Source organism: Petaurus breviceps, unplaced genomic scaffold (genome assembly GCF_028583685.1).
Source record: "Petaurus breviceps papuanus isolate PSGF00001 unplaced genomic scaffold, PetGlider_PUasm1.0 90763, whole genome shotgun sequence".
In the NCBI taxonomy this organism is placed as follows: domain Eukaryota; kingdom Metazoa; phylum Chordata; class Mammalia; order Diprotodontia; family Petauridae; genus Petaurus; species Petaurus breviceps.
This window is the reverse complement of record NW_027187340.1, coordinates 7,374,739-7,400,680: the sequence shown is the minus strand read 5'-3', so window position 1 is coordinate 7,400,680 and position 25,942 is coordinate 7,374,739. Positions and strand designations below refer to the sequence as shown.

Below are 25,942 nucleotides of genomic sequence, written 5' to 3'. Positions count from 1 at the left end.
GACTTCCTCCTTAGCATCTTCCAGGATCCATCTTGTCCTTTCCCTTACATTCAAATTGTTTTTCTCACTCTCCAAGTCTACCAGCTTGCAGGAGAATATCAGCGGTTACTCTTAGTTCTATGCAGCATCTTTAGAGAAAGAGCAAGGCATAAATAGAGAGCTAGACTTAAAGTCAATAATATCTGGGTTCAAATCCAGCCTCTGACATTTCCTTGGAGCCTCCTTTTTCTCACCTGTAAAATGAGGATAATAATGCCACCTAACTCCTAATAAGGGTTGTTTGAAGGCTCAAGGGAAATAATAAATGTACAATACTTTGGAGATATTAAGCTTCTGTGTAAATGTGACTATTGTTATTATTAAGGGTTACTTAGCTTCACCTTAGAAGTGGCTAGGTGTGACAGTGGAGAGAACACTGGACCTGGAGTCAGGAAGACCTGAATTCAAATCCACCCTCAAGTACTTACTAGCCATGTGACCCTCAGCAAGTGACAGCCTCTTTCTGCCTTAGTTTCCTCAACTGTAAAATGGGTACAATAATAACACCTATCTGCCAGGGTTGTTGTGAGGATTAAATAAGATAATATTTGTAAAGCATTTAGCACATCTTTGAAAGCACTACATAAATGCTAGCCATTATTATTAATCATTACATGACTTTCCTCTAAAATAAATGACAGTATTTCCTACTTGAAACAATTTTCCTAAAGTCAATGTAAAACAATCCGAGAAAGGCTTTGTAGGACTAATTTATTATTCCTCTTTGTTTTTTCCAGGTTATAGACTTTATAACTGACCTAGAATTCACTGTTCCTGATCTCGTCCAAGGAAAAGAATACTTATTTAAAGTTTGTGCACGCAACAAGTGTGGTCCTGGAGAACCTGCGTATGTTGATGAACCTGTAAATATGTCAGCTCCTGCGAGTGAGTCACTCTATGATGTTTTATAGCCTGCCTGTTACACTGCTTTTTTCAGTATATTCATTTTTAGCATTGTATTTCTGTCATATTGATGGCCATTCTTTTTTAATTTTATAGCTGTGCCTGACCCACCAGAAAATCTAAAATGGAGGGATCGAACGGCCAAAAGCATTTTCCTAACATGGGAACCACCAAAACATGATGGTGGTTCACGAATCAAAGGATATATAGTGGAAAAATGTCCCCGTGGTTCTGATAAGTGGGTAGCCTGTGGAGAACCAGTTGCTGAAACCAAGTACGTTCCTTAATTATAGCACACAAAAATACTCATTAATACTCATTAAAATGCCTTTAATTTGGGAAATATTTAAGTGTGATTATGTTATTTTCTCATTAAGAACTTTTGTTATTTCTTCTGAATGATTTAAGCAGGTGTAAGTTGTATTTCATTATTCAATGTTTTGCTTTTTTTGTTTTTAAATTAAAAATATAACAATTTAAACTTCATTTAAAAAATTTAATATTGGGGTGGCTAGATGGTACAGTGAATAGATCACTGGCCCTGGAGTCAGGAGGACCTGAGTTCAAATCCAGCCTCAGACACTTAACACTTACTAGCCGTGTGACCTTGCGCAAGTCATTTAATCCCAATTGCCCTGCCTGCCCCCCCTCCAAAAAGCAAAAAAAAAAAAATGAATATTGTAAAACTTGACTTATATACACACTAGTTTTTGGAAGCTATTTGGAAGAGGGAGTGCTTAGATTATTATGATGCCTATTATAAATGCAAAAATACAGTACTCAAAATTTTATTTACTTGACAGAATGGAAGTGACAGGTCTTGATGAAGGCCAGTGGTATGCCTACCGTGTAAAGGCTCTGAACAGGCTAGGAGCTAGCAAACCAAGCAAGCCAACAGAGGACATTCAGGCTATTGATTCACAGGGTATGTCCTTATTTTTTTTTAATTGAACCTGCTATGTTTTCTATATTAATTCTTCTTTGAATTCACTGACATATTAATTTTCTCTTCAGAGGCTCCAGAAATCTTCCTAGATGTAAAGTTGCTTGCTGGCCTCACAGTGAAAGCTGGCACAAAGATAGAATTGCCTGCTACAGTGACCGGCAAACCAGAGCCTAAGATTACCTGGACAAAGGCTGATGTCATTTTGAAACCAGACAAAAGAATTACCATTGAAAATGTTCCCAAAAAATCAACAGTGACCATTGTGGACAGCAAGAGAAGTGACACAGGCACCTACATCATTGAAGCTGTCAACGTCTGTGGACGTGCTACTGCTGTGGTGGAAGTCAATGTTTTAGGTAACAACATTGCCTTTCTTAAGAGTGACAAAGAGGCCTATTCATGAAATCAAACTGGATAAGATTTTTACTTGTATTTTATGCCATCCACAGATAAACCTGGACCTCCAGCTGCATTTGACATCTCAGATATTACCAGTGAATCATGTCTTCTAACATGGAATCCTCCAAGAGATGATGGTGGTTCCAAGATCACAAACTATGTCGTAGAAAGAAGAGCGACAGATAGTGAAGTGTGGCATAAGCTCTCATCAACAATAAAAGACACAAAATTCCAGGCTACTAAATTAATACCTAATAAAGAATACATCTTCAGAGTTGCAGCAGAAAACATGTATGGTGTGGGTGAGCCAGTCCAGGCTAGCCCAATAATCGCCAAATATCCATTTGGTGAGTTAGTGTACTTGACATGTCATTTAACATTGATCTGAATATTAAGTCAAATATAAGTACAGATGAAATGTTATATATTGTTGTCCTTTTAAAAAATAGATCCACCTGGACCTCCAACACGCCTTGAACCTTCTGATATAACTAAAGATGCCGTAACTCTAACATGGTGTGAACCAGATGATGATGGTGGGAGCCCAATCACTGGATACTGGGTTGAAAGATTAGATCCTGATACTGATAAGTGGGTTAAATGCAATAAAATGCCAATAAAGGATACAACATACAGGTATAAATTTTTTTAAATACATAAATGAGTTAAAATAGCAATAATTCCTCTAATTATTTTTTGGGGGGATTAAAAGGAGTTTATTATAAGTATGTCAAGGTAGCAGCACACTGATGGGCTGATCACTTAAAGATTAGCCCTCTAAATCTCTTTTAATAATTAGTATCATTTCTGCTTTGCCTGATTTTGTTACAGTATTTTCCTTTAAGATTAAAATAACTTCTTGTTTTTGTTTTAATAAAGTAATTTAAAGTCTGTTCCACTGAGGGACATATTTATGAATTAAATAGTGAGCATGGGCTTTCTAGAGACTCTAAAGTATTTAGGATTTGAGTTATTATATTACTACCATTGTTACCATCATTTGATTATGACATATGTTGCAAATTACAGATAGCGCCTCTGTAGCAATAAATATTTTTATCACTCAATCTCAGGCAATTTCAGGTTTCCAATAAACACAGCATAAAACATTTATATATTATGGTAGTATATTATAGCAGGTTTGGTTTGTAAATCTAAAAAATTGAATGAATTAGCCTCATACACAAAATAAGCATATCTCTGATTCAACATATAATCTTTAATATATAATTTGTGATTAAAAATAATTTGTTCTCAATTTAAAGGGTGAAAGGTCTCACCAATAAGAAAAAATACAGATTCCGCGTGTTAGCTGAAAATCTTGCTGGACCTGGCAAACCAAGCCGATCAACTGAACCAATCTTGATAAAAGATCCCATTGGTATTATGCATAAAATTACTTGTGCCTACTTTAGCATTTGACATAGATTCTTGTACCTTTAAAACTAAGTAATTATTTCCTGTCTGTGCAGATCCTCCATGGCCCCCTGGCAAGCCAACTGTGAAAGATATAGGCAAAACATCACTCTTGTTGAATTGGACAAAGCCAGAACATGATGGAGGGGCAAAGATTGAATCTTATGTAATTGAAATGCTAAAAACTGGAACAGATGAGTGGGTTCGAGTAGCTGAAGGTGTTCCTACCACTGAACACTTACTCCGAGGACTCATGGAAGGGCAAGAATACTCATTCCGAGTGAGGGCAGTGAACAAGGCAGGGGAGAGTGAACCCAGTGAACCAAGTGATCCTGTACTTTGCAGGGAAAAACTATGTAAGTAGTTCTTCAGTGTAACTTGATCTCATCTTTATTAAACATGTCACTTACTAATGTGTATCTGAATGCTGCAAAAAGAGTATAAACTCTTCTAAATTCTAAATCATAAATTTTTTTATAATTTCCTGGTTTTTGGCAAAGCCTAAACATCTAACAAGCAAATTAAGTTAAATTTTGGTTTCTGTATTTCTCTTCCTATAGATCCTCCATCACCACCTCGCTGGCTGGAGGTCATCAACATCACTAAAAACACAGCGGATCTAAAATGGACAGTTCCTGAGAAAGATGGAGGCTCCCCAATCACCAACTACATTGTTGAAAAGAGAGATGTGAGGCGCAAAGGCTGGCAAACAGTGGATACAACAGTAAAGGATACTAAATGCACAGTGACACCACTGACAGAGGGTTCTTTGTATGTGTTTCGGGTTGCTGCAGAAAATGCCATAGGGCAGAGTGATTATTGTGAAATTGAAGACTCTGTCCTAGCCAAAGACACCTTTAGTAAGTGTTCTAACTTAATATTATTATTAATGATTATAGTACATAAATAGCAACATTGTATTTATTCATCATATTTGATAATTCTATTACATAATGTATAATTATGTTGTATTGTCTATTATACAGTTTATGTTAATAATTAATATTTGAGATAGATTATTGCATTTTCAATTATTGTTTTACTAATCATTCACCCTTTTTCTCTCTAGCTACTCCTGGACCACCCTATGCCCTGGCAGTGGTTGATGTGACCAAAAGACATGTTGACCTAAAATGGGAGCCACCGAAAAACGATGGCGGAAGACCAATTCAGAGGCAAGAATTAGACCAATGTTTCAAGTCAAATTTCTAGTGAGTTAAAAAAGTTAAACATGTTTCCCTATGACTAATGAAATGTTTTATTACTTAAACAGATATATTATTGAGAAGAAAGAAAAATTAGGAACTCGTTGGGTCAAGGCTGGAAAGACATCAGGACCTGATTGTAAATTCAGAGTAACTGATGTTATTGAAGGAACAGAAGTTCAGTTCCAAGTGCGTGCAGAAAATGAAGCTGGAGTTGGTCATCCAAGTGAACCCACTGAAATTCTCACTATTGAAGATGCAAAAAGTGAGTAGTCATTCGTGTTTTCTGCATGGCCTAGAGTTTTTAAGATGACATTGTAAAAAGTCAAAGTAAATGTTCTTTTTTCTCTTTCTTTAGGTGTTCCTTCACCTCCCCTTGACTTGCATGTAACTGACGCTGGCAGGAAGCACATTGCCATTGCTTGGAAGCCACCAGAGAAAAATGGTGGAAGTCCTATTATAGGATACCATGTTGAAATGTGCCCAGTTGGCACTGAAAAATGGATGCGAGTTAATTCTCGTCCAGTGAAAGACCTGAAATTCAAAGTAGAAGAAGGTGTTGTTCCTGACAAGGAGTATGTTCTGAGAGTGAGAGCTGTCAATGCTGTCGGAGTCAGTGAGCCATCTGAAATCTCTGAGAATGTTGTTGCCAAAGACCCAGATTGTAATTATGATGTTTCTATAATAATTGACATTTATATTATACTGATTTTCCAATACTGGAGTATTTTAACATCATCTCTTCTTCTTTTTCCTTATATTTTACAGGCAGACCAACCATTGATCTGGAGACTCATGACATTGTTGTCATTGAAGGTGAAAAGTTACATATTCCTGTTCCCTTCAGAGCAGTGCCAGCCCCAACCATTACTTGGCATAAGGATGGCAAAGAACTCAAAGCAAATGACAGATTAACAATGAAGAGTGATTACACTTCTGCACACATTGAAGTGCCCAAGAGTGTCCATGCTGATGCTGGCGTTTACACCATTACACTTGAAAATAAACTGGGCTCAACAACTGGGTCTATCAATGTCAAAGTCATAGGTAATAATCATTCTTTGAAGTAACATCATACATTCTGGTCATATTACAAAAACAAGTGTGAAATATAAATATGAAAATGACCTCCCTTTCTGATACTATTCAGTCCCTCAGGTACTTTCCATGTGATAACTAAGTTACCCTGCTAAAGACTATTCCCCCCCCGCAAAGGTGCTCAGGTTTTAAAGAGTAAACTTAACAATTAAACCGTGTTAGAGAAATGTAATTTTATTAAATAATGAGTTATAGACTAATTTTAGTTAAATATATAATACTCAGTAAAGATGATAAAATATTTTTCTAGATTATAAGAATTCATATTTAGTCATATAGAACATATTTCTAATCTTTATTTTGTTGATTATAATAATGATTATTAATATTATTTGAAATAGGCCTTCCTGGACCATGCAAAGATATCAAAGCCAGTGATATAACCAAAAGTTCATGCAAGTTAACATGGGAGCCTCCAGAATACGATGGTGGCAGTCCAATTCTTCACTACGTCCTGGAACGCAGAGAAGCTGGTAGAAGGACATACATACCTGTGATGTCTGGTGAAAACAAACTCTCTTGGACTGTAAAGGATCTTATACCAAATGGTGAATACTTCTTCCGAGTGAAGGCTGTGAATAAAATTGGTGGAGGTGAATACATTGAGCTGAAAAATCCAGTCATTGCTCAAGATCCAAAGAGTAAGTTTTGGAACAGATGGGTGCCAGCAAAGGTTCTATGTCCATTTTTTATTCTAACAAAATAGATTTTTCCTTACATTTACATAATCTTCTTATCCCATAGAGCCCCCAGACCCACCTATTGATGTTGAGGTTCATAACCCCACGGCAAAGGCAATGACTCTTACATGGAAACCACCTCTGTATGATGGAGGAAGCAAGATAATGGGTTATATCATAGAGAAAATAGCTAAGGGTGAAGAGAGATGGAAGAGATGCAATGACTTTTTGGTCCCTGTTTTAACCTACACTGTGAAAGACCTTGAAGAAGGAAAGGAATATCAATTCCGTGTACGGGCAGAAAATGCTGCTGGCATCAGTGAGCCTTCTCGTGCCACGCCTCCAGTCAAGGCTGTGGATCCCATTGGTAAATTTAATTTGTTGAGCTTATGTCTTCCCTACAGTAAACTAAGTGGGAAAATTATTTGTATGATTACATTCTTAAAACTAACGCTAAAAACATACTTTTTAAAAAATTATTACAGATGCACCAAAAGTCATCCTAAGGACAAGCCTAGAAGTTAAGAGAGGTGATGAAATCTCACTTGATGCAACTATTTCTGGGTCACCTTATCCAACTATTACATGGTTAAAGGATGAGGAAGTTATTAGACCAGAGGAAATTAAAAAGCGCCCCACAGCAGTGGTTAGGAGGAAGAGAGGAGAAGTTCAAGAAGAAGAACCGTTCGTCCTGCCTCTGACAGAACGCCTGAGCATTGACAACAGCAAACAAGGAGAATCTCAGCTACGTGTTCGCGATTCTCTTCGACCTGATCATGGCATGTATATGATCAAAGTAGAAAATGACCACGGTGTTGCCAAAGCTCCCTGTGCCGTCAGTGTGCTAGGTAGGTATTCCAAGGTGCTATCCTTCTCATTGGATTTCGCTACCAAAATGGAATGAACTAAAGCAATCAAGGGAGAAATAATCTCAGAGTCATGAAGTGAGTGATCAAGAGGTGGTTATAAGGAAGGAAAAAATAAATACTTGGGGACATTTTCACAGTCTCATTTTCTACTAAAATGATCACAGAAATCAAATTTCACTCTACTCGAGCCTTCCTACTATCTCATCATGCTTCTCTGAAAGTTGACCTTGGGGATAGAGGATCTATTGCCCAAAGGGCAGGCTAACAATAACAGTTGCTATGGCAGTCACTTAAACAAATTATTTCAAATTCTTGTTTTCATTTTAAATATTAGATACACCTGGACCTCCAATCAACTTTGTATTTGAAGATGTTAGAAAGAATTCAGTCACCTGTAAATGGGAACCTCCTCTTGATGATGGTGGCAGTGAAATCATAAACTACACTTTGGAAAAGAAAGAAAAGACAAAACCTGATGCAGACTGGATTGTAGTTACCTCAACACTCCGGCACTGCAAATATAATGTGCCTAAACTGATTGAAGGAAAGGAATATGTTTTCCGTGTGAGGGCAGAAAATAGATTTGGACCTGGACCACCATGTGTTTCAAAACCACTTGTAGCTAAAGATCCATTTGGTAATATTTTGTTAATATTTATCTATGATCCTTACTGTGCATTTGGCATTAACATTGATTGATTCAGGTGGCAAAATTGATTCTTTGTGAAATATCAGTGATATCACAGGTAGTTTTTGGTTTGTTTTGTTTTTCAGAACCACCTGATGCACCTGATAAGCCCCTTGTTGAAGACATTACCAGTAATAGCATGTTAGTAAAATGGAATGAACCTAAAGACAATGGAAGCCCCATCGTGGGCTACTGGCTTGAAAAACGAGAGGTCAATAGTACTCACTGGTCTCGTGTTAATAGAAGTCTTATAAATTCTTTGAAAACAAAAGTGGATGGCCTTCTAGAAGGACTAACCTATGTCTTCAGAGTATGTGCTGAAAATGCTGCTGGTCCTGGAAAGTTTAGTCCACCATCTGATCCCCAAACAGCAAGGGATCCAATTTGTAAGTAATTTCTTATACAGCTGGGGAAGAAAGTAAGGGTTTAGAGTCGGGGATGGGAATGGGGAGCAAATATAGACATATTTACATATATATAGATATAACATTATATTATGTAATGTCATGTAGAGATATATGGATTTTAATGTATATATAAGCTATATATGTGTAATTAAATATAGATACAGATAAACACTTAAAAACAATTAGTGAGTTTTGATAACTGTGCCCTTTCCAGCACCACCTGGACCACCTGTTCCAAGAGTGACTGACACAAGTACTACCACCATTGAATTAGAATGGGAACCCCCAGCTTACAATGGTGGTGGGGAAATTATTGGCTATTTTGTTGATAAGCAGTTGGTTGGCACAAATGAATGGTCACGTTGTACAGAGAAAATGATCAAGGTCCGCCAGTATACAGTCAAAGAAATCCGAGAAGGTGCTGACTACAAACTTCGTGTCAGTGCTGTCAATATTGCTGGTGAAGGACCACCTGGGGAAACTGAACCTGTCACAGTAGCTGAACCTCAAGGTAATAATGCTTCCTCTTCAGAACTTAAGAATTTCCTTCCCCTATGGGTGGGTGAAGTTTCTGTCTTTTCATTTAGCTTCATATGTCATTGTTGTTTTCCAACAGAGCCTCCACATGTGGAACTGGATGTTTCTGTCAAGGCTGGAATCCAGATAATGGCTGGGAAAACTCTGAAAATTCCAGCTATTGTCACTGGTCGCCCTGTCCCTACCAGAGTGTGGACCATAGAAGAAGGAGAACTAGATAAAGATCGTGTTGTCATAGATAATGTGGGAACCAAATCAGAGCTAATTATCAAGAATGCTTTGCGAAAAGATCATGGCAGATATGTAATCACTGCTACCAATAGCTGTGGTTCCAAATTTGCAGCAGCCAGAGTTGAAGTTTTCGGTAAGAAAATATTCCATGGATTTTTCTGGGTATACTCTTACATAATACAACACTTTTCCCATTTTTTCTTATGTAACATATTTCCTTTTTCAGATGTTCCTGGTCCAGTTCTTGACCTTAAACCTGTTGTAACAAACAGAAAGATGTGTCTACTTAATTGGTCTGATCCAGCAGATGATGGAGGAAGTGAAATCACAGGCTTCATTATAGAAAGAAAAGATGCCAAAATGCACACTTGGAGACAACCAATAGAGACGGAACGATCTAAATGTGATATCACAGGTCTTCTTGAAGGACAAGAATATATGTTCCGTGTTATAGCTAAGAACAAGTTTGGTTGTGGTCCACCTGTTCAAATAGGACCAATTCTTGCAGTTGATCCACTAGGTAAAATCTTTTCTTTATAAATAGAAATCAATTGAATAATCTTTACTTTTATGTACATTAGTTAGTTTTAAATTTTTAAACCTTCATGAGTCAAAATTTTTATAGGTGCAGAATACTGTTGGTAATTAACTCATTATATTTGCCATAATTTCAAAACAACTTTGTCTTAAAGTAAACATAACTTTCACAATCTTATAAAATAGCAAAATATATTCTTAATTCTTTGAGCCAGCAGGATACACTAGAGTGGTAATTAATCATGTCATTCTAGCAATCTAAAAGAGTTAACATAATTTTCAAAAATATCTAGCATATGCTCAGGGAGACAGGAGTTTATGATGCAACAATGAGGTTCTTTCTCAAGTTCAGATTTTTGACAGTTTTGATTTCTTTCAACCCCATTTTCCATCCAGTCAGACCCTTCCCTTCAAGGATAGACTGGGCCATAAATGTTGGGGAGGGGCAGGGAATGGGTACCAAAAACAGAGAAAAGAGTTGAAGGATTGGAATTAAATTTAAGGAAAAACTTTATGGGGACTATTAGATAGGAATATAAAATGAAGAAATGAAACGTTGCATTTGTAGTTATAATGCCTAACATATTAGCTTCTATTTTAGTCAGCAAGCATTTACCAAGTATTTACTACGTGCCAGGCACTATGCTAAGCATGAGAGATATAAAGAAATGTAAAAGACATAGTAGGAGCTTAATATGTTTGTTGAATTGAATTATTTGAAAGGGATACCAGCTATTCAGAGAAGAACTATATAGACTTGCAACCCTGAATTTTATGAAGACCAAAAGCTTTCCAGGAACAGTAAAAATCCAAATTGCTAAATATAGCAAAACATAAATGTCCCAGTGACTCTTTTCTTTTTGTTAGTACTATAATTTGATCTTTACAATTTTTAAGAAAATAAAACTCCTATAATTACTCCAACTACTTCTAATCATTGAATTATGAATCTAGTTTATTAATTTTATAAAATCTTAGGAATTAAATGTGATACTGGAGAAATTACATATTTTAATATACCAAATTAAAGTGAAATGAAATGTTATTTGATATATATGGGTACATACCTTATACTTAAACCTACTTGTGGTTCCAGGTCCTCCAACAGCACCTGAGAGGCTCACATACACAGACAGGACTAAGAATACTATAACCCTTGACTGGAAGCCTCCTCGAACTGATAATGGTAGTCCTATTCAAGGATACATTATTGAAAAGAGAAGACATGACAAGCCTGATTTCGAAAGAGTTAACCAACGACTCTGCCCAAATACATCTTTCCTGGTGGAAAATCTGGATGAACACCAAATGTATGAATTCCGTGTCAAAGCAGTCAATGGTATTGGTGAAAGTGAACCATCTCTGCCACTTAATGTAGTTATACAAGATGATGAAGGTAGGTTCTCTTAATACAGTAATGAAATTTGGTTCATGGGTATGCTCTTCACAATTATATGATTATTCCCCAAGCAAAACAAGACTCCTTACTACATTCCTGTTTGTGTTTGTTTTCCCAGTTCCTCCAACTATTAAATTGCGTCTCAAGGTGAGAGGAGATACTATCAAAGTGAAGGCCGGAGAGCCTGTTGATATTCCTGCAGATGTAACAGGCCTTCCAATGCCTAAAATTGAATGGTCCAAGAATGAAAAAGTAATTGAAAAGCCAACAGATGCGCTTAAGATTACCAAGGAAGAAGTATCTAGAAGTGAGGCCAAGACAGAGCTTAGTATTCCCAAGGCTGTTCGAGAAGACAAAGGCACCTATACCGTTACTGCCTCTAATCGTCTTGGCACAGTATTCCGCAATGTTCACGTTGAAGTGTATGGTAAGTGCTTATCTATGGGATGTCAGTAGGTAATTCAGTGGCCATTTATATAGTGTATTCTGTCTCATCTGACCTGCCATCTCCCATATCTGTGCCTTAACACAAATGGGTCCCAGTGTCTGGAAAGTATTTCCTCAGAGACTTTATCTTCCTTCAAATCACAACTCAGGTACCACCTCCTTCCTACAAGATTGACTCCCTTTTCCACTATCCACCAGTTATTTAAGCAGTCTCCAGAGCTTAGAATTAAAATTTGTATTACTTTGTTTATATTTTGCATTTACTTACATATGTAAGAGTGTGTCCCATTTAGACATCAGCCAAAATGAAGGTCTAGAAGGGGTGAAAACATAAACATTACAGCATCAATGGGAAGCCCTTTTAGTTATAATGAAAGCATTACATACCTTGGAGAGTAGCTCAAATGCGTATGGAAATGCCAGGAATGATAATCAACTTATCCCACTTTAGAGAATGCCTTGAAGCCTTTGTCTTCAGCCTCCCATATACATAAACTCTAGCAGAAATCTGGGAAAGGTAACTAACTCCCTATTACCACAAAAAAGTTACCACAAGTAAGAGTGGGGTCCTTCCCAAAAAGAACTCTCTCTGATGGAGGAAGATTTATCAGGGCATACTTTTATGTGTTATCCCCTTCATTAGAAAGTGACCTCCTGGAGGTCAGGTTTCATTTTTGTCATTATATCCCCAGTGACCAACACTGTACCTCACACATACCAAGAATTCAATGAATGATTATTGAAATGTGTTTTCTTTCAGATCGTCCATCTCCACCAAGAAACCTTGCTGTGGTTGATATCAAAGCTGAATCTTGCTACTTGACATGGGATGCTCCCCTAGATAATGGTGGCAGTGAAATCACCCATTACATCATTGACAAGCGTGATGCAAGCAGGAAGAAAAGCGAATGGGAGGAGGTCACCAATACTGCTGTGGAAAGGAGATATGGGGTAACCTTTTCTGGGCACTATTTTATAGCATTAAAATTACTAGTGGCTAAGTAATAGACGTTCTAGTGTCCCTTAGAATTCAATAACTAATCCTCCATTTTTTTTACATTTATTTTGTCAGTACCATTTGTATATGGCCATTTAAATACTCTTTGATGAGAGAGCTGATAAAGGCACTCTGAAATCATCCCTTTTCAGAGATGAGTCAGAAAGCATGGAAAATACAACTATTTCTTGTTAAAGTATGACTTCCTCTTTTCTGCCTCTGCTTCATATACTTATTTTTGTTGTACATAGTTTACAACCTAGATGAAGAATCTAACTTCTGACCCAAGGTCCTAAAAGCAGCCCTGATATTGATTACAGAATGCTGACCCCTTCTGAGTTCACATTTCCATTTCTAAAGCTCAGAAAACCACTGCCATAGAGCTAGATTTGAACTAGGAGCCAAAAATGATTTTAACATTTTAAAACAAATTTTTAATGTATTTAAAAATGTCAAAATTATTCTTAATTTCTAGGCCTACAAAAACAGATCACTGTTTAGAACCCCTGCTTAGATAATCATCTGGAATTTTGCTACTAAGTTATAAAAGTAAAATATGAAAGTGAATGAAATTCAATATAATGCTTTGAAAAACAATTTTTTTTTCTTCTAGGTCTGGAAGCTTATTCCAAATGGTCAATATGAGTTCAGAGTAAGAGCCGTGAATAAATATGGAACTAGTGATGAATGCAAATCTGATAAAGTGGTCATTCAAGACCCCTTTCGCACTCCTGGACCTCCAGGAAAACCCAAAGTTTTAGAGCGTACTAAAGGATCAATGCTAGTGAGCTGGACACCTCCTTTGGACAATGGTGGATCTCCAATCACTGGCTATTGGCTGGAGAAGAGAGAAGAGGGAGGCTCCTATTGGTCACGTGTTAGCAGAGCACCGATAACAAAAATAGGATTGAAAGGAGTGGAATTTAATGTCCCACGTTTGATTGAAGGTGTTAAATATCAATTCAGAGCACTGGCAATAAATGCAGCTGGAGTTGGCCCTCCCAGTGAACCATCAGACCCTGCTGTAGCAGGAGATCCTACATGTAAGTATGCCTGCCTGGATTTGTATAAGATAATTGATGTGTTTCTAAGGAGCATAGTAATTTAGTGGGCAGCCTTGTGATTATTTTTCCAAAATATTTCCTGAGGCAAAATAATTCATATTTTAAAAGAATAACTGAACAGTATATTCATTTACACATAGTAAAAAAACAGATTTAAAGAATTTTTTAAAATAAAATATGGAAGTAAGACAGAGATAACCAAGTTAAATCTAAATTATTACAGATGAAGTAATCAAAGAATATAGAAGTGATCACTATCAAATGATAGTTCAATATGGCAGAATATTGTCTTTTTGTTGTTGTGTTCAAGAAAAAGGAAAAAGAAAGGAAATTTTCTCTTGAATGACATTCAACAAAAAAAGCTCAACATTGTTTTGTGCACAGCATTGTGCTAGACTAATGGGGAAGATAGAAAATTTAAATGAGTCATAGTCTTTGACATCATGGAGCTTGCAGTCCCATAAAGGGATAACACGTATACACAGATAACCATTAGAAACAGTAATGCATGATGAGAATGTGGATTACTTTATATTTGCACTATATGTCTTGTATGCACATGGTTATTGGCATATTTTCTCCCCTATTAGAATTTGCATCCCTTGAATATCCCCAGGACTTAGTACAGTGCCTCGCACATAATAAGTGTTTAATAAATGCTTGTTGCCTAAATGAATGTGAAGGGAAAGTTATTACCAACAGAGGGCATCAAGGAAGGATTCATTGAGAAAGCATCAATTTAGCTGACTTTTAAAGAATAGTTAGGAATTCAACAGGCAAAGATAACTTTAACTACAGGTAACTTTGAACAAGTCACTGCATCTGTGAGGGCCTCAGTTTCTGCATTTATAAAATGAAATGGTAGGAGCAAATGACCAGTGTAGCATTGGGCAAGTCCTTAGTCTCCTCAAGCCTCAATTACCTTTTCTGTAAAATGAGGGGATCGGACAAGATGGCTTCTGAGGTTCCTTTTAGCCCTGTGACCTGTAAGGCCCCTTTCAACTCTAAATCTGTAATATTCAGATAGGGTTCAGGGACAGAGAATAGTCCAATATGCCTAGAGAATAGTGTATGGAGGAGGGGATAGAATAATAGGAGATAAGGTTGAAAAGCAATATGGCATCTCATCATGAAGGTTTTGAATACTAGGTTACAGAATCTGAATTTTATTAAGTGGGCAGCAGGAAACCCTTTGAGAATTTTGATGGTAATAGTGAGATGAGCAGATCTATAGTTAAGAAAGTTTAGCCAGGTAGCAGTAGAAAAGATAACTCAAGTTTGGGACAGAAGTAGGTATGAAACAAGGAAGACCAAGACCTGTTAGGGAACTATTATAATATGACTCTAAATATTTCAAACATTTTCAGATTATAATCAAACATACCACATTTTATCTAGTAGTTTTACCAGGTATGTGACCCAATTGACAATCAAATGTTCTCAACTCCTGACTGAATATTAAACACATAATTTCAAATAAATTTAAAATACTTTATACATAAAGCCCTTGGTTTTTGAGGTAGTATGTCATTTAAGGGATATTGTTTGCTTTATGACATATTTTCTTAGATTCTCCTTGTGTTGCAAATTCATGTAGTGTGAGAATCTAATTTATAAAATGAAATGTAAACTACTCCAGGCTCTATCAATGAATAAACATTTCTTAAGACCTACTATATGCCAAGAACTGTGCTAAGTGCTAGAAATACAAAAGGAGGCAGAAGATAAATCTTTACACTCGAGAGCAGAGCAAGAAATCTAATGGCAGTGAGGTGTGTTCAGAGTGTTATCAAGTAGTAATATAATGATCCTTTTTTAAAAGTTTTATAAGCAAGTTTAGTATATAGAAGGCTGACCTAGAAGTAAAGAAAGCCCTGGTATTAAGATCTGCCTCTGTAACATAACATACATTTTATAATGGGCAAGTCACAGCCTATCAATGCCAGAAGAGACCTTATTAAGATTTTAAATTGCAGAGGAGTTATAAATTTATATCAGTATGGGGAGATTTCACTCTGGGAGCTCCCTACATTCTGAAATCATAGATCTGGATTTTTTTTAAAAAAGGCAAATGATTAAATGATATTAAATTTTCAGGGAATATATTATAGAATATACTTCTCAAGAGGACCTATAAAGTAGAGTGGGTGTTCAATGATATGAGTAATAACTAGCTGAAATTCATAAAGCACTTTTTTTGGGAGGGGCAATTGGGGTTAAGTGACTTGTCCAAGGTCACATGGCTAGTTTTTGTGTTAAGTGTCTGAGGTCAGATTTGAACTCAGGTCCTCTTGACTCCAGGGATGGTGCTCTATTCACTGAGCCACCTAGCTGACCCTATAAAGCACTTTTTAAGGTTTACAAAATAATTTACCTTCATTATTATACTTTACTCTCACAAAAACACTGTTAGAAAGGTACTATAGGTATTGCTAGGTCCATTTTTCAGGTTAAGAAAGTGATGTTCAAAGGAGATAAATGACTAGCCCATGACCACATGGCTATTAAGTGTCATAAGCAAATTCTAACCTAGGTATCACCTGTCTATGTCCAACACTGTTTCCAGGAGACCACACTGACTCTGAATGTTATACTTTCTAGAGTCAAAGATCTGAAATATGTTAAGGCATTTTTTAACATTGTGTTTTGTTTTTAAACTGTCAATGAAAATGGGTTATTGCTTTTATGTCTTCTCTAAGAGGTGATTTCTTCTCTTTTGTTATTCTCTCCTTTCTTCAGAATGGAAAAATGACTTATAAGAATTTATAGGAAAGTCTCATTTGCTGTATAATCTAACCCACACTCATTATCCAAATTTGATTTGGTTTTCCTTTTTTTCCCCATTGCTTTTAGTCCCACCTGGTCCACCTTCAACCCCAGAAGTCAAAGACAAAACTAAGTCAAGCATAACCCTGGGATGGAAACCTCCAGCCAAGGATGGTGGTAGTCCCATCAAGGGATATATTGTTGAAATGCAAGAAGAAGGCACTTCTGACTGGAAAAAAGTAAATGAACCAGACAAACTTCTGACTACCTGTGAATGTGTTGTACCTAATTTGAAAGAACTCAGAAAATACCGATTCCGAGTGAAAGCTGTAAATGATGCAGGGGAATCTGAACCCAGTGGGACAACTGGAGAGATACCCGCCAGTGATATTCAAGGTATTGGTGCTAAATTAGCATAAAAGTAGTTCCTGTGAGGTGATGAGAATAGATAACTTTGTTAATAAGTAATAATAATAGAAAATTCTCAAAATAGACTATCTTTGTATTATTTATGATATTGCAGAGCCTCCAGAGGTTTTCATTGACATTGGTGCCCAGGACAGTTTGATTTGCCGTGCTGGATCACAGATCAAGATTCCAGCTGTTATTAAGGGGCGTCCAACACCAAAATCATCTTGGGAGTTTGAAGGAAAAGCAAAGAAGACAGTAAAGGTAAAAAAATTGCATAGTCCAAAAAATTTCATCAAATTGCTGTAAGAAGCACATGTGCTTCATTTAATTATTCTTCTTTTCTAACAGGATGGTGTTCACAATATACCTGAAGATGCCCAGGTAGAATAATTGAAAAATTTGTAATACCAATTGACAAATTCGGCACCACAGTAATTCTGTGAAATAACTAAATATGTATTTTTTTCATATAGCTCGAAACTGCTGAAAACTCTTCAGTGATTATTATTAATGATTGCAAGCGAGAACACACAGGAAAATATAGCATTACTGCCAAGAACAAAGCAGGACAAAAAACTGCGAATTGCAGAGTTAAAGTCATGGGTAAGACTTTAAAAGTCATCAAATTAAGATGATTGACTATTTTCCAGGTATTTCAGTGAAGTCATTTATATTGTCATTTGCAATCAACAGATGTACCAGGACCACCCAAAGACCTGAAAGTCAGTGACATTACAAGAAGCAGTTGCAAACTTTCCTGGAAGATGCCAGATGATGATGGCGGAGACAGAATCAAAGGCTATGTTATAGAGAAAAGGACTGTTGATGGGAAGGCCTGGACGAAAGTTAATCCAAACTGTGGTAGCACTTCATTTGTAGTACCAGACCTCATTTCTGAACAACAGTATTTCTTCCGAGTGCGTGCTGAAAACCGCTTTGGTGTTGGTGCACCTGTAGAAACCATTCAAAGGACCACTGCTAGAGATCCAATATGTACGTTTTAATCTAAATTGAATCTTTTAGAGCTTACAACTAAAATGTATTATTATATTCCTTGTCTTATTTTTCCTTTTTATATTTTTAAAGATCCTCCTGATCCACCCATTAAGCTCAAGATTGGCCTTATTACTAAGGACACAGTGAGTCTGACGTGGAAGCCTCCGAAAAATGATGGTGGTGCCCCTGTCACACACTATATTGTTGAGTGCCTTGCCTGGGACCCTACTGGGAAAAAGAAAGAAGCATGGAAACAATGTAATAAGCGAGATGTAGAAGAAACTAAGTTTACTGTTGAAGACCTCATAGAAGGTGGAGAATATGAATTCCGAGTCAAAGCTGTTAATGAAGCAGGAGTCAGCAAACCTTCAGCTACAGTTGGTCCCGTTATTGTGAAAGATCAGACATGTAAGTATGAAGGAAACTGTTGGCAGGTGCCTTCTCATTTTATACCTTTCTGGATTTTAACAATTGTTCAATGAGTGACATCATTGGAAATAATATTAGAGTAGAAGCCAGGGACCCACTCTTTGACTCTTATTAGAATCTGGGCATGTCACTTAATTTTATTTTCCCCAATTGTTAAATGGTAATGTCATATTTGCTTATATAATAGTCTCCCTTCTTCCATTCAGAGGAAGTTACTCTGTTTTTTTAAATTTCTTCTTTAGTAGATCATTATGGATGTGAGGATTAATAGGAGCATTACTAAAGACTTGATAAGAATAGCTAATATGCAAATATTCAAGATTGCACAAAGCAAAGAGAAGAAGAATTAAGCCAAGTGCCTAATTACTACTCACCTGGACAGCAGGAGACACTATGAGCAATTTATATATATAATCTCCTTTCTTATCCCCTCTAACTCCACCTTCCTATTTTTATTGCTAAAATAGCTACTAATAAGGTAGGAAAATTATAGGAATAAATATGGCAATAATACAGGGATTATTAAGGAAAGATTACTTTACACTTTGAGAAGTTTTAAGAAAAGTAAATTAGCTTCTATAAGCTTTTGGGGGGAGGAGTATCAAACCATTCTATGCTCTAGCTACTAATATTACCACAACATTATAAAAAGTGTACTAAGCATTTTCCTAACCACAACTTTGTGAAATAGGTAATAGTAATATTATTATCCCTGTTTTATGGTGGAAGAAACAGTCTGTCAGTAAGTGATTTACCCAAGGCTACTAGTTAACCATCTGAAGTGGGATTTTAAATTAGTCCTCCTTACTCCAAGTCAAGCAATCCATGCCCTACTGCCTTTCATAACTACTATTACTATAACTAATAGCTATCTTGGGTATCCTCATTCTCCTCTTTGCACCACAATAGAACCATAGTGTCTATTCACACTGCCTCCCTCTTTCTACATTTTCTACTTTATCTGGGCTTACATCTAAGTAAAGTATCAAATTACTCCAAGTCACATTTCTTCAGAACAGGAGTAAATGGGGTGGCTACGTGGCACAGTGAATAGAGCACCAATCCTGAAGTCAGGAGGACCTAAATTCAAATCCGGCCTCAGATACTTAACACTTACTAGCCATGTGACCTTGGGCAAGCTACTTAACCCCAATTGCCCTGCCTTCCCCCCTCCAAAAAGCGAAGGAAGGAAGGAAGGAAGGAAGGAAGGAAGGAAGGAAGGAAGGAAGGAAGGAAGGAAGGAAGGAAGGAAGGAAGGAAGGAAGGAAGGAAGGAAGAAAGGAAGGAAGGAAGGAAGGGAGGAAGGGAGGAAGGGAGGAAGGGAGGGAGGAAGGAAAGAAAAGGAAAGGAGTAAATAATTTTTAAAAATGAATAGAAGAGTTCTCCCTCATAAAGTTGTATCCATATTACAAATTATCAGACAGACTTGCAATGGCAATTGCTAGAACATCAGTTTTTCTTCTCACTGCTATGGACCACTTTTGCTAGAACATGGCTCTGGTTGAGGATGAAGCCAAATGTCTTCATTTCCTATAACAACATGTCTTCTTTTCTGATCTAGGCCCACCATCAATTGATCTAAAAGAATTTATGGAGGTTGAAGAAGGAACTGATGTTAGTATTGTGGCTAAAGTTAAGGGAGTGCCCTTCCCTACGTTAACATGGTTTAAAGCTCCTCCAAAGAAACCTGCTGACAAAGCTCCTGTTCTGTATGACCAACACATCAATAAGCTTGTGGTTGACGATACTTGCACCTTAGTGATTCCACAATCTCGTAGGAGTGATACTGCCCTGTATACAATCACAGCTGTCAATAATCTGGGAACAGCATCAAAAGAGATGAGACTGAATGTTCTTGGTAAACATAAAATATTTTGTATAAAATGCACATAAATGAACTACCCATATGATTTTTCATTTTAAATGCATTTGGCTAATTAAGTGTTCTTTTTCAAACTCCATTTTAGGTCGTCCTGGACCTCCAGTGGGACCCATAAAATTTGAATCCATTTCAGCTGATCAAATGACTTTATCTTGGCTTCCACCTCTAGATGATGGTGGTTCCAAGATTACAAATTATGTTGTTGAGAAAAGAGAAGCTAATAGGAAAACATGGGTACGTGTTTCCAGTGAACCTAAGGAATGTTCATACACCATCCCCAAATTACTGGAAGGCCATGAATATGTATTCCGTATAATGGCACAAAATAAATATGGCATTGGAGAGCCTCTTGATAGTGAACCAGAGACAGCCAGAAATCTGTTCTGTAAGTATGACACTATTTTCAAATGCAAATCCCTTTTTGTGTATTTTTACTTTTTTTTTTTATAAACCCATGTAACTCTTTCACAGCTGTCCCTGGGGCCCCTGACAAGCCAACTGTGAGCAGTGTAAAGCGTGACTCCATGACTGTCAACTGGGAGGAACCAGAATATGACGGAGGCTCTCCTGTGACAGGCTACTGGCTAGAAATGAAGGATACCACATCCAAGAGATGGAAGAGAGTCAACCGAGATCCTATCAAAGCTATGACTTTAGGAGTTTCTTATAAAGTTACAGGCCTCATTGAAGGTTCAGATTATCAGTTCCGAGTCTATGCTATTAATGCTGCTGGAGTTGGCCCTCCAAGCGTGCCATCTGACCCAGTAACAGCTAGAGATCCAATTGGTAAATCTTTAAACATTCGGTTTTTAATTTATCAGATGTTTCATGGAGAAATAAACTAACTAATATAATGTGTTATTTCTAGCCCCACCAGGTCCCCCCTTCCCCAAAGTGACTGACTGGACCAAATCATCTGTAGATTTGGAATGGACTCCCCCAGTAAAGGATGGAGGGTCTAAAATTACTGGATATATAGTTGAATACAAAGAAGAAGGAAAGGAAGAATGGGAAAAGGTAGGTAAAATTTGATGTTTTGAAAGCAAAAACCCTTACTAGAAGAATTATTATAAATTTTCAAATTCTAATGACACTTTTTAAAATTCAGGGTAAAGATAAGGAAGTGAGAGGAACAAAACTTGTAGTACCTGGATTAAAAGAAGGTGCATTCTACAAATTTAGAGTTAGAGCAGTCAACATTGCTGGCATTGGAGAACCTGGAGAAGCTACCGACATTATTGAAATGAAAGACAGAATTGGTAAATATTATTTTATGATTAACATACCTGAATCTTATTTTAAAATTGAAATATATTTTCAGTGAAAAACACACTTTCATTTGCCTTTTCTTGTCTCAGTTGCTCCTGACCTTCAGCTGGACGCTAGTGTCAGAGATAGAATTGTTGTCCATGCTGGTGGGGTGATTCGTATTATAGCATATGTCTCTGGAAAGCCACCTCCCACAGTAACTTGGAACATGAATGAAAGAGCATTACCAGAAGAGGCAAATATTGAAACAACAGCTATTAGCTCATCTATGGTCATCAAGAATTGCAAAAGGAGTCATCAGGGTGTCTATTCTCTTCTTGCTAAAAATGCAGGTGGAGAAAGAAAGAAGACAATTATTGTTGATGTGTTAGGTAAGTAAGCCCAAATTTATTCACTGCATAATCTCTTTAAAATTATTTTATTATCATCTTATAAATTCTGAAATGGGAAATATAATTATCATATTTAGATCTTTTAACTTGAAAATAGTCAAATAATAGTGAAGTAGATTCTTTGCTTAGAAAGTTGGAAATTAAAAGGCTCAATGACCTAGTCTACAAATGTGCCCTGATTAATACAGACAATTTGCTGGAGGCAAGAGAGACAACAATCTTTACTTCTAAAACCACCTGGTCCAGCAAAAAAAATAAAAAATCCCAAAGGTAACAAAGTAATAAGCATAGACATTGATCTGAAATTCTCTCTCTATGGTAATAATTTTTCTTCTCACTCTTATTATCAGATGTTCCAGGTCCAGTTGGAATTCCATTCCTTGCTGACAACCTAACCAATGACTCCTGCAAATTGACATGGTTTTCTCCAGAAGATGATGGTGGGTCACCCATCACCAACTATGTGATTGAAAAGCGAGAAGCTGACCGCAGAGCTTGGACCCCAGTAACTTATACAGTCACAAGGCAGAATGCTACAGTGCAAGGATTGATTCAAGGAAAAGCCTACTTTTTCCGCATTGCTGCTGAAAATAGCATTGGCATGGGCCCATTTGTTGAGACAAAAGAAGAACTTGTCATCAGGGATCCAATGAGTAAGTAATAGAAGTTTAAAGATTTCTTCAGGTATTCAATGAAAGTATAAGCTATATAATACCTCTCACTATGCTTTCATTTATTTTACACATAGTTTTTAGGCACCAATTGTACACCTAGTAGAACACAGGAGGGTGTAAATAAATATACATGTATGTGTATAAATACATGTATGTATATGTGTTCTAATATACATTGCATGCATATGTGTTTGTATATATACATATACATGTGTGTGTGGATGTACATACATATAGGTAACTAGGGGCACAGTGAGCCTGGGCACTGGGCCTGGAGTCAGGAAGTCTCATTTTCCTGAGTTCAAATCCAGCCTCAGATACTTACTACTATGTGACCCTGGGCAAGTCACTTAACCCTGTTTGCCTCAGTTTCTTCATCTGCAAAATGAGTTCGAAAAGGAAGTGGCAAACTACTCCAGTATCTTTGACAAGAAAATCCCAAATGGGGTCACAAAGAGTTGGACAGGACTAAAACTACTGAAAGCAAAATATCTGTATATTTGTGTGTATATGTGCATATATGTCTGCATATACATATATCTTTACAGCCTCAGTAGGGATGAATGGACTGAGAGGAAGGAAACCTCAGTTTTTTTTCAGTTCTGACACTAACTAGCTGTGTGACTGAATAAGTGACTTATTTAGTTTGTCTAAATTTTGACCTCATTAGTTAAATGAGTTAATTTAATTTAAATTTAATTAAATTAGTTAAATCAAAAATTTAGACTAGATGATTTCTCTAAAGTCCCTTCTTACTACAAGAATTATATTCTTTTATTTGAATAAAAGTAAATTATTTAGGTTCAAATGAAATCCTCAGGAAAGGGCAATTTGTCACATTGTTAAAAAAAAAAAAAGTAACTGTTTTAATTGCTATCCCTTATTTTTACTCTAGCTGTCCCAGAGCGTCCAGAAGATCTTGAAGTGAAAGAAGTTACAAAAGACTCTGTAAGTCTAACTTGGAATCCCCCTAAGTATGATGGAGGATCAGAAATAATTAACTATATACTAGAAAGTCGTCTCATTGGAACTGAAAAGTTCCACAAAGTTACAACAAACAACTTACTTAGTAGAAAATTCACAGTTAAAGGCTTGAAAGAGGGCGACACTTATGAGTACCGCGTAAGTGCTGTCAATATTATTGGGCAAGGCAAGCCATCATTCTGCACGAAGCCAATCACTTGCAAGGATGAACTTGGTAAGTGTCTCAGATACTTTGAATGCCTGCTGTGCAATTGTGGATTTGTTCTATCGTGACAGTAAAACTGATTTGATTTCAAAATTACTTATTTAGCTCCTCCAACACTTGACCTGGACTTTAGGGATAAGCTCACTGTTCGGGTTGGTGAAGCTTTTGCCCTGACAGGACGTTACTCAGGCAAGCCAAAACCTAAGATCACATGGTTGAAAGATGAAGCTGATATCTTAGAAGACGATCGCACACAGATCAAGTCTACTCCAACAACACTTTCTCTAGAAAAAGTCAAAGCCAAACGTTCAGACTCTGGCAAATACACGGTGATTGTTGAGAATAGTACAGGTTCAAGGAAAGGTTCCTGTCAAGTTGCTGTTGTTGGTAAGGATTAATTAGCACTAGATCTATAAGCATTCTGTTAAATCGAGAGTATAAATGAAATCTACATTCTGTGTGATTTTTTCCCTTCCATAGACCGTCCTGGACCTCCAGTGGGACCTGTTATTTTTGATGAAGTACACAAAGATCATTTTATTATCTCTTGGAAACCTCCTTTAGATGATGGAGGAAGTGAAATTACTAATTACATCATTGAGAAGAAAGAGCTAAGCAAAGATGTTTGGATTCCGGTAACATCAGCAAGTGTTAAGACAACATGCAAAGTCCCTAAATTGCTTGAGGGAAAGGACTATGTTATTCGCATATATGCTGAAAATCTTTATGGCATAAGTGACCCATTAGTGTCTGATTCAATGAAAGCCAAGGATCGTTTCAGTATGTATTTTTAAAAATTATTCTTTAGTTTTTCACTATTCCAATGTTAGTGATATATTGAATGGATATTGAACACATTATGATAATATTTCTTTAGGTGTTCCTGCTGCACCAGATCAACCAGTTGTTACTGAAGTTACTAAAGATTCTGCATTAGTAACCTGGAACAAACCATATGATGGAGGCAAGCCCATCACAACATATATTGTGGAAAAGAAAGAAACCAGGTCTAAAAAATGGGTCAGAGTTTCCAGAGAGCCTATTCATCCATACACCAAATTTAGGGTTCCTGATCTTGTGGAAGGATGTCAATATGAATTCCGAGTTTCAGCAGAAAATGAAATTGGTGTTGGTGATCCAAGCCCACCCTCAAAACCAGTGTTTGCTAAAGATCCAATTGGTACTATATCAAAACATTTATTCAGTTTTCATATTAGTTAACTTTTTAAAGCCGTGTCTTGATATTCTTTAATTTTCTTGTCTTTTATATAGCTAAACCAAGTCCACCTATTAACCCTGAAGCAGTAGACACAACGAAAAATTCAGTTGATTTGGTTTGGCAGCCACCACGTCATGATGGTGGAAGCAAGATTCTGGGTTATATTGTGGAATACCAGAAAGTTGGAGATGAAGAATGGAGAAGAGCCAATCATACTCCAGAGACATGCCCTGAAACAAAATATAAAGTCACAGGTCTGAGAGATGGTCAAACCTATAAATTCAGAATATTGGCAGTCAATGAAGCAGGAGAATCAGACCCAGCTCATGTTCCTGAGCCAGTGTTAGTAAGAGACAGACTTGGTATGTAAAATATCCCCATACATATATTTTATTTTTATTTATAAAATGATTTTTAATTTATTTTATTTATAAACTGTATTCCTTACATTATCCTCATCAAACAATCCTTTTCCTTTTAGAACCTCCTGAATTGATTCTAGATGCTAATATGGCAAGGGAACAACACATAATGGTTGGAGATACCTTAAGACTTAGTGCTATCATCAAAGGCGTTCCATTCCCAAAAGTAACATGGAAAAAAGAAGATAGAGAAGTTCCTATAAAAGCACAAATCGAGGTTACACCAGTTGGTAGTAAGCTTGAAATCCGTAACTCTGCCCATGAAGATGGTGGAACTTATTCTTTGACAGTGGAGAATCCAGCAGGTTCAAAGACAGTCTCAGTAAAAGTTGTTGTACTAGGTAATCATTTTAATTTTAATGTGAACATTCTTAAATGATGAAAATTTTTTAGCATTTAATATGAGTTTAGTCATTTGAATAATTGTACAC

General features: G+C 36.7%; 1 protein-coding gene across 50 annotated transcripts in view; it reads left to right on the top strand.

The window, feature by feature from the left end:
• TTN (titin) overlaps positions 1-25,942 on the top strand; it is a 324,829-nt gene that overhangs the window by 231,162 nt on the left and 67,725 nt on the right. For all 50 annotated transcript variants that reach the window (XM_069068526.1, XM_069068527.1, XM_069068543.1 and 47 more), the window contains 44 exons: positions 777-924; positions 1,039-1,216; positions 1,746-1,867; positions 1,957-2,244; positions 2,338-2,634; positions 2,737-2,923; positions 3,553-3,668; positions 3,760-4,059; positions 4,264-4,563; positions 4,773-4,878; positions 4,977-5,173; positions 5,267-5,572; positions 5,677-5,955; positions 6,348-6,647; positions 6,751-7,053; positions 7,172-7,534; positions 7,890-8,192; positions 8,330-8,629; positions 8,865-9,161; positions 9,267-9,551; positions 9,645-9,938; positions 11,052-11,351; positions 11,473-11,781; positions 12,562-12,752; positions 13,412-13,841; positions 16,716-17,024; positions 17,152-17,300; positions 17,388-17,420; positions 17,513-17,642; positions 17,733-18,032; positions 18,126-18,443; positions 20,026-20,322; positions 20,432-20,731; positions 20,818-21,132; positions 21,215-21,363; positions 21,455-21,605; positions 21,705-21,986; positions 22,358-22,660; positions 23,577-23,879; positions 23,976-24,257; positions 24,351-24,650; positions 24,748-25,050; positions 25,143-25,451; positions 25,571-25,852. In XM_069068526.1, the coding sequence (XP_068924627.1) occupies positions 777-924; positions 1,039-1,216; positions 1,746-1,867; positions 1,957-2,244; positions 2,338-2,634; positions 2,737-2,923; positions 3,553-3,668; positions 3,760-4,059; positions 4,264-4,563; positions 4,773-4,878; positions 4,977-5,173; positions 5,267-5,572; positions 5,677-5,955; positions 6,348-6,647; positions 6,751-7,053; positions 7,172-7,534; positions 7,890-8,192; positions 8,330-8,629; positions 8,865-9,161; positions 9,267-9,551; positions 9,645-9,938; positions 11,052-11,351; positions 11,473-11,781; positions 12,562-12,752; positions 13,412-13,841; positions 16,716-17,024; positions 17,152-17,300; positions 17,388-17,420; positions 17,513-17,642; positions 17,733-18,032; positions 18,126-18,443; positions 20,026-20,322; positions 20,432-20,731; positions 20,818-21,132; positions 21,215-21,363; positions 21,455-21,605; positions 21,705-21,986; positions 22,358-22,660; positions 23,577-23,879; positions 23,976-24,257; positions 24,351-24,650; positions 24,748-25,050; positions 25,143-25,451; positions 25,571-25,852 (11,314 nt within the window). The remainder of the gene's footprint in view (positions 1-776; positions 925-1,038; positions 1,217-1,745; positions 1,868-1,956; positions 2,245-2,337; positions 2,635-2,736; positions 2,924-3,552; positions 3,669-3,759; positions 4,060-4,263; positions 4,564-4,772; positions 4,879-4,976; positions 5,174-5,266; positions 5,573-5,676; positions 5,956-6,347; positions 6,648-6,750; positions 7,054-7,171; positions 7,535-7,889; positions 8,193-8,329; positions 8,630-8,864; positions 9,162-9,266; positions 9,552-9,644; positions 9,939-11,051; positions 11,352-11,472; positions 11,782-12,561; positions 12,753-13,411; positions 13,842-16,715; positions 17,025-17,151; positions 17,301-17,387; positions 17,421-17,512; positions 17,643-17,732; positions 18,033-18,125; positions 18,444-20,025; positions 20,323-20,431; positions 20,732-20,817; positions 21,133-21,214; positions 21,364-21,454; positions 21,606-21,704; positions 21,987-22,357; positions 22,661-23,576; positions 23,880-23,975; positions 24,258-24,350; positions 24,651-24,747; positions 25,051-25,142; positions 25,452-25,570; positions 25,853-25,942) is intronic.